At 43.1% G+C, this 8,708-nt stretch overlaps 1 protein-coding gene across 1 annotated transcript; it reads right to left on the bottom strand.

Annotated features, from left to right (window-relative positions):
• Positions 1 to 7,027: 7,027 nt before the first annotated feature.
• On the bottom strand, positions 7,028 to 8,255 carry uts2r3 (urotensin-2 receptor 3; the record flags this gene model as incomplete). Its single annotated transcript, XM_079227561.1, has 1 exon — positions 7,028 to 8,255. One exon carries the CDS (start codon positions 8,253 to 8,255, stop codon positions 7,113 to 7,115), a length of 1,143 nt encoding a protein of 380 aa, XP_079083687.1. The 3' UTR covers positions 7,028 to 7,112.
• Between the last annotated feature and the right edge of the window lie 453 nt (positions 8,256 to 8,708).

Raw genomic sequence — 8,708 nt, 5'->3', positions numbered from 1 at the left:
CAATGTCTTGCAAATTGTCCTCTCAGTGTTAGAATAACGGGGAAACCCTCCGGACCTGTGAACAGGAGGCTGTGCTGGCGGCTAGCCACTGCTACGTACCTCACTGTTTCCGTCTCCGGTTAACCGTGTCTGTTGGCCTTCGCGCCACAAGGGGGCGCCAGATACCAGCACATATTTCTCCTGCATGGCATCCAGAAGGGTTCAGGTGTGGCGCTGCCGCCTCACCTGTCCTCCACCTTTCAGCACTTCCGTGCCACCCTTGGCGACGTTCTCCGGAGGAGGCATCAAAGTGTCCAGTGGAGGAAGAAGCCTTCAGCTGAAGGACACGCGTCATGACGGTCCGAGGTAGGTTTGAGCGACTAAAAGTGCCCTATTTCTCAAGATGTGTTGTAAAATGCACGAATCCGTGTGTCGTGTAGCTTTTAAATCAGCTGTCAGGATTTAGTTTGTGTTGTGCTGTGGCTCCTTGACGTGTTTTAACAGATGGGGGTTTTGCTGTTTGCGTCACTCTTTAAGTGCAAACAAATGCAAGGAAGCATTTAGTTTGTATCCTTCTGAATTAAATGTGACCCACTGTTTGCTTATTTACTCAATATATTAGGCCATATCTTACAGAATTTGAAAACCAATCTCTTTCAAAAAAGTGAACTATAGTGTCTTCTCATAGAGTAATCTCAAATAGCATGTTTGCTGACGGGAAAATGTATGTATGTGTGGCAAGTTTAACTCATTAGATTAGTTGTAACTAGAAAGTCAAGCCTAAACTAAAGAAAAACACTAATTCTAAAAAGGCCTGTATATTTAATTATATTGTAGTGACTGTGACTTCATAAACGAGACACGACTTGTGTTCTCAACTGAAGGAATTGCCTTTCACTTTTAAATGCAAGTTCCTCAATTTCTTCATTGTATTCTAATGTGATTAACTGGCCTTATTTGTCATTTGAGCTGATGTAGACATGATCAACACTTCTCTGGCAAATAGATTACACCTCTTAGCCTCTCTCATTGAACTTGTTGAGAGTTGTCCGAGCTGTACGCTCACAGTACAATATGCTTAGCGCTGACAGTCCTGAAGGCCATAACGCCACATGCAGCTTCCTGTGCAGAGACAGACCACAGCATCATGCCTCAGTCACTCTGTACTCCGGTACAGGTGTTGAGTTACTGACCACCCAGGAGTAGAGACATGAGGAGGTGCAGGTTACTGTGGAAGGTGAGAACGCTGTGTGGGGGCGACATGGATCAATAGATTGAACAACCAGCAGCCCTAGTTGGATTTCTTTTGTCCCGTGTGTTGACAACAGTCTGCAAAACCTTTGATTAGGATCGAGGTCTTTCATGTGTACGTCAGAGGAAATGGCTTGTGTAAAAAAAAAAATGGCTCAGTCGTCGTTTTCAATCACAGCACTGGCTCTGTTCATGCTCATCTATTATGACTGGAGTTGTTTTTAGTTTGCTTTCTAATTTGAGAGTGGAAGTAATTCATTGTTTTCAGTAAATTAAACTGCCATTTTTGAATTGATACATTTTATGGTTTGAGTATGTTTTTTTTCTGTTTGATTTGGCAACTGTGGAGACATTTTTATTGCTCAACAGGTGTCATCAACTTGAACTAAATGTAGTGTTTTTTTCTCTTCATTTTCACCCTTCAAAGTGATGGAGAGTTTGCAGGATTCTTTGGTTTCCTTTTCAAATGTGGAGTTTTTGATCCTACGCCAAAAAAAGTGTATATATTTAAAGTTTTGTATTTGTCACTCTACATTGTGCTGTGAAATGCTTGGTCATAAACCGCAGATGGAAATAGCTCAGTATTCAAAGGAATTAAGTCATATTTATTTTAATTAAGGATGTTTGCTCCTTTCTGGGTGAAGTTGTTCTCCAGTGATGAGCCCTCAGGATGAGAGATGGGAGGTGTCTCTGTTACTGGGATGGGTCAGTTACTGGGCCACCTGAGCTGGAAGGTCAGCCAGTGCAAAGACAGACAAGAGGAAGAACATGTTGTGTAGCGAGGAACACGTGCAGCCACTTTCTAGGTGTTACTAGCAACTGAGTATAAAACTATTTCAAGTACACAGTATTATATTTGCACCACGACAATAGTGAACCAAAGCACTAACTTTGTACACATGACGAATGCTTGCTGTAGAATAAGCAAGTCTACACACAGTCAGAGGTAAGGCAGAGAAGACGCAGAAAGAGAAAGTTCAGACACAATCCATATTAGTGTCATTAGAGAAAGAAATTAATTCAGTTTTAGTTGTGATGTCCAGCCATTGTATTTAATGTGAAGTATATCTATGTGTACTGTCATCCTTCTGTCTTTGGTTACTTGGCATTTCTATAACACACAAATCGAAGATATGCAAAATGGAAATAAACAAATAATACAAGTTTTCTTTTTTTGTTAGTGCATTGCTTTGAGGAAAAGAAAGGGAGAAATTTGTGGCGACAAACAGGCGTCAACTATGTCTGAACTGGACTCTACTGAACAGCAGCGAGGTTGGTTTCAAATATGAAGTTTACTTCTTATATTTCACCTGCGGGTGGCGCTATAATTCTAAACACCATAATGTTCACTCGTCCACCTTTTACATAAGGAAGTGGTATTGATGTTACAGCTGTACAAACCAGTTTAGACTAAAGGCCATAACTTGCTTTTTACATTTTACTTCAAGACTGAAGGAAGTCGCTCATAGCAAACGTTCCTTTGTTTGAAATGCACATTTGGCACAGCAAGCTGCTAGTCTTCTAGGAAGTAATGACACTAGTCTATTAGTATTAATATACATATTAGGGTTTCAATAAACGGATAATTTTTCAGATCATCAATTAATCTGCAAATTATATTCTTGATTTGAAATGTCAGAAAATCACACTAAAGATTACTCTGCATAGGCTTTCGTCTGATATTGAGCAGTGTCATGTAATGTTCCTCCTCTGCCATGACCATCCTGCATGAAGAAACCATGGGGTTTAAATGCGTGAAGTGTCAGCAGGTCAGAGGTCAGGGGAGCTTGGACGCCTCAGTTGACAGGGATGACTGTTTACTGGCGGTGAGGAGGAGGAGCACAGAGAAACTGTGAAACAGGGAGAACGAAAAGGAGCGAGAAGGGCAGACGTGCCATATTTACTGTCTTTCCTAGTAAGAGCCCAAGTGTGAACCGTAATGTGTATGTTGGTTGATGTAACCTCCGGCCTTCAGGCCACGCAAGCCTGGGTCTCGCCTGATCCTGGCGGCTGACACCGAGGTGTGAAGCCAGGGGACGCGGTTGGGTGGGGGGCGCCTCATGGTGGGCTGAACAAAGAAACACTGTGAGCTCCTGGTTTCAGTGTTTGCTGTCAAACCAACATTACAAACATGTTTTTTTTTAATACTGTGTCGACCTATGCGGGTATCATGAAGCTTAAATGTGTTTGATGTTGGCTGATGTTACAGATGAAAGTAGGAAGTTCGTTAAATTGACGGAGTTAGTTCTGGGACATTTGAGTACCACATGAGATATTTTGTTATTCATAATCCAAAAAGTAGTTGTGAAACGTATAGTCCTTAACGCCACATAAGGTGAGGCCGTGCAGAGGAATGAGGCACGGCAGAAAGTGTGGAGGGGACAAAAAGTGATTGAGAGAGGGAAAACAGATGGGAAGATTGAATTTTAGAGGATGGCAGGCGGAGGAGTGCGAAGGGAATCTTTTTTGTGTATGTCTGGAGAGAATGAGAGCCTCTTATACACCTCACAGCGTGAATTTGGCCCGGGCGCCGGGCTCGTCTCGTCTACACAGCGGGGTGCTTTCCTGAGCGGGCTGCCCAGGGGAGGGGCACCTGCAGCAGCCTCAGACACTGGTCAAGAGGAGAGGCTGAGAGGCGGGGCGAGGGGTGCTGGGATGGAAAGATGCTTGGCAGTTCCAGGAAACGGACATGTGCTGGATTTATGAAATCTTCAGGTAGAACATAACGACGCTCCTAAAAGAAATTTATTTGTTCTTGTGTTTTCCCTGTGGACTAGAGAGGAGGAGGACACAGCCTGATGAAATAAAAAAAAGCGTCTGTTGCAAAGAAGGACAAAAGTTATGATTGGAGCGAGTCGGTCGGCGCTGGCAATACCATCACAAACGGCACAAAGTTTATAGATCGACCAGCCTGCCAACTGAGACAATATTTTCCATCCATTTGGTTGGGTTGACCAAACACCACGTATTTTGAAGTTTATCAAACACTCAGTCATCCCCGCAGATCCGAGGGAGGACTTAATCATCTGATATGTTGAGTTTTAGAATACGCAGACACCCATAACCAGTCCACTATGCAGACTCGGAAAACTAAACAACAAGCTCTCTGTGCTTTAATATCCATTGCTAAGTGTCTTTTTTGGAAAGGTTTCGTCTTTACACAAGCTTCACCCTCCATCTTCTGTCATTTTGGTGCGACCCAGGGGTCTAAGAATCACCACGTCTCATATGAGGGCTCATGATTTCAAACGTATCTGGAGCTGGCTCTTTGTCTGCAAGGAATTCCATTTAAATGGACAAATGTGCTGAGAGGGCTACAGTTGTCTGTGAGAGGTGGATGGATATTGCATTAACTTCACAACAGAAGCGCCCCCTGTGGTGTGACCGCACAGGGCTCCGGATAATAACTGCAGTGGGGACGTTATGCTCAGAGGTAGCCGGGACAGGTAAATGGAAACACATGCTAGGCAGCGTAGTCTACCGAATGGCTCTACAGCCTTTAGAAGTAATGGCATCACCGTGCAGAGAAAGTTGCCTTGACAAATGCTTTTGGTATGCGTCTCTTCAACCTGCAGCTTCCCCTGCCGCTCTCAGCTTTTCCTCTCCTCAGCTATTGTTTCCATGCACTTAATGTGCAAATGAATAAACCATTACTTTAAGTTGGCTCTACTCACATAATTCAAGTCTCATTTTACAATACATTTAATATGGAATCACTCAAATACTCCATTACCTGGGGATTATGTACTCACAGAAGTTATTGCATGTCAAGTCAAAACACAGTTAACCACAGTGAAAAGAGCCTAATGGTTCTTCTGTGAGATTTGGTTGGCCGAAGAAAAGCACCATTACCCAGCGCTGAAATAAAAAAATGTTAACGGATCACTGAACAACTCTTTATCTGCGCTGTCTCAAAATTACCTATTAATAGTAGGTCTGGATTATCATTCAGAATCTGCCATGTTTGCTGTCATGAGGATGAATACATTGTGCATTTTTTTTATTCTCATGATTTACACCAGTTGATTTTTTTTTTACAGCCGTCTCAGGTTTTCTACTGTGTTTAAAAATTAATACATTTTAATTTACAAAAAAAAATGACAAAAAAAAATTAAAAATTAAAAATCTTCACCGTAAACAAGAAATTGTTAAATGCATACTCTTTTTAAAGAAACGTTCACATCCATCAACAGTTGCAAAAAAGCTTTAGAAAGTGAGCCTATGAACTGAATTGTATTTGAATTACAAGCCATAACATCTACTGCCATTATTAATCAGAGTAGGATTTCTGCAATGTGTGATTCATGACACACTGATGTTTTATATTGAGGCTTGTCTCTTCATTTTGGTTAACTTTCTACATGTTTCCTAGTTATTCTAAACCTTTTTCTGTTCTTTTTATGGCATTTAAAACAAACTTAATTAGAAGTATGTGGTATATCCAACAAGTAACACATGGGAAAAATAAGAGGAGAGAGACGGAAGACGACGTCCAACAAAGACCTGTCGGACCTGAACCAGGGACCCATACAACCACATGGTCAGCATGTTAAACCCCTAGATCTCAAGGACCCCCAAGGAACACCATGTCTGCTCTGATGATACCAGCCGCCCCCTTTAGTCCCACCATTTCATCCTCATCCTTACTCCTTTCTGTCGAACAACAATATTTGCTCATCTGCGTCAAAGAGCAGCAGGGTTTGCGATGCAGCACAGTGCAGCCTTTGAGACGGGCCGTTGCTACAGGGAGACACAGACACACAGCCAGCGAGTGTATACACAAGGACGGGGAAGACCTTCCAGAGTCACTGACACGCTGACACAGACACACAAACAAAAAGTATGGATACAAGGTTTTTCTCTTTCTTTTTTGTTTTAACATACCTCACCTTTTACATCTCCTTCTCAGCCTTCTTTGGCAAATCTTTCTTCTTTTTCATGTCTGTTATTGTTCAGCACCAAACATTTAAATGTTGTCACTTTCTCCTTTTTTTTCCTCCCAGTTAAAGATCCAATCACACACTAAATTACACAAAGCATATTCTTTATTCAAGGCTATATATTATGCATTATTATAAACATCAATTACAATCAACACAAGTTGAGGCCATGCAAAGCATTGCATGATTCCAAAATAATAATACATGTTCAAACCCAACATGCAGGTCATGATCATAACAAATTATATTGTTTTAGATATGTTGGGGTTCAGGGGAGGCAAACAAAAGACTGTTGACCCATTTAAACATAAATCATTAAATCAACAAACAATGTCTCAGAAAAATGTCCTAATGAGGTTCTGACCAGTTACAGCCCGTTGTTGAAAAACAAACATTGTCTTTGATCGTTCTCTGAAAACAAGCAGAAGTGCATCAGGGTTTTACTGGAAATGCTTTAGCATGCACAACATATAGCATCATCTTTGCACTCCTAATATAACTGTAGAGTTTAGGTTTATCAGTGACTAAATAAACCATTACTCTCTGTTAGTAAATCTGTTGATTTGTGTAAATTACTTTGCACACGTAATTACTGTAGAATGCATTATATTACTTTACCATAGCCGCAATTATAATCTCATTAAATCCAAATAATCAATATGTAAAATTGATCAGCAAAGTTTGGAAAAGATTTTCAGATAAAGCATTAATTAGGTGACACATCTTACGGAGATTGTCTTTCTGATTGTCTCCTAACAGGAAGTTATTTTAACAAGCATGTATTTAAAAGTGCTATCATTTGCTTATTTCCTTAGTTTGTGGACTAAGGATAAATCAATGGTCTTTGGTGCCTATAATTAAACTCATAAAGCATTCATATAGAGTACCTTGTCACACATGTATGTACACTCACATTATTGTCTACACTGTTGGGGACACATACTACTGCAGCGGACTGCTCTTACGGGAGAGCTGATTTGCTGATGTCAGTGTCTGCCGGTTGCGTCTTCGTTTTCCAGTCAATAGTGTGTAGAAGAATGGATTCACACAAGAGTTCCCGTACGTCAGTCCTGTTAGGATCCGATTAACTGTCACCTGTGTCCCTACCGGTACCGTCCGCAGCATGTCGGGCTTGTACAGCGGCAGCAGCTGCCAGATCCAGAAAGGGAGGAAACAGGCCCAGAAGGCCAGGACAATACCCAGGATGAGGAGCAGGACTTTAGGTTTGGGAGCGCGAGGAGGACAAGCAGTGCTGCTTCCACTGGCCCAAGCGGGCCTGGTCTGAGACACCCAGTAAAGCCGGCCTAGAGTAGCATAAAGTGCTCCAATGGCCAGCCCGGGACCAAGAATGCTGGTGCAGAAGAGCACGCTCAGATAGGCCTTGGAGCTCTGCTCGTCCCATGCAGGCACACACAGCTGGCCTTCCTGGTTGTCCCCATCTTCGAGGTGCAGCGTGATCATCATAGGCAGACTAAGAGCCACAGCCAGCCCCCAGGCCAGGCCTACGCGCAGCAGGCCAGAGGAGTTGGAGGAGGAGGTGTGAAGGGGATGAGCCACAGCCCGGTAGCGATCCAGACTCATGGCAGTGAGAGTGAAGATGGAGGCGTGCATGGTGAGGAGGTCCAGGCTCAGGAGGAGGCGGCAGCCCGGCTCGCCAAAGGCCCAGCCGGACGCCAGGCTGTCGTACACAATGAAGGGAGCGGTAAAAAGGTAGAGCAGGTCCGCAAAAGCAAGGCTGAGCACCTGGAGGTGAAGAGAGGAAGTGGGGGAGGAAGAGGAGATGGGGGAGGAGGAAGGGGAGGAGGAGTTGGCAAGGCAGGCTGGTACAGGTACTCTCATTAGGCAGCAGGTCGGTCCCGCTCCACGTCTTCTCCTACTTCTCCTGCGCCTCAGAAGGAGGCCCATCGTGTACAGGTTTCCTGTGATGCCCAGCAAGGAGAGGAGGGAGAGGAGGCAGCAGAAGAGAGCTGTGGATGCCAAGCTGGGGGACGGAGAGATGGAGGGAGAGGAGGAGGGCACAGAGAAGTTGGGACTAATAGAGAAGGTGTACGGGGATGGTGGAGGCAAAGAACCTGAAAGATTCATAATGTAAAATTCTAGAACGGTTCCAATGTTACAAAGATGGCAGCCAGTAAATGTTAGATGGTCTGTTGATGCAAAGTAAAAGATGACAAAATGAAGAGGAAGGAGGTGGGTTGGTTTAAAAGGAAGAAACTGATGGAGAAGAGAACAAAAATACATTTGGTTAGTTTTCATAAATACTTTCTTCTTAAACTCTCTGGTTTCTTGAGCTCTTATTTGTTTGACTAATGAGTTATAGACAACAAAGCTGAAACTGATTTGGATCTCTGGGGGTGCTGCAAGGTGATTTATGTGAATCATAACACACAGATAAAGTAAATAAAGTCATATAAACATGCAGGAGAAATGAAAATGTCAGCAAAACCAGGATGGTTTATGTTGTAGCTGAAACCTGCTCTGGTTGGCACGGCGTTTACAGTTTTATAGTTTCACTGGGAGCCAGGCGGGCTGTCATGG

Source organism: Taurulus bubalis (assembly GCF_910589615.1).
Source record: "Taurulus bubalis genome assembly, chromosome: 12".
Lineage (NCBI taxonomy): Eukaryota > Metazoa > Chordata > Actinopteri > Perciformes > Cottidae > Taurulus > Taurulus bubalis.
This window is presented reverse-complemented; position numbering and strand designations above follow the sequence as displayed.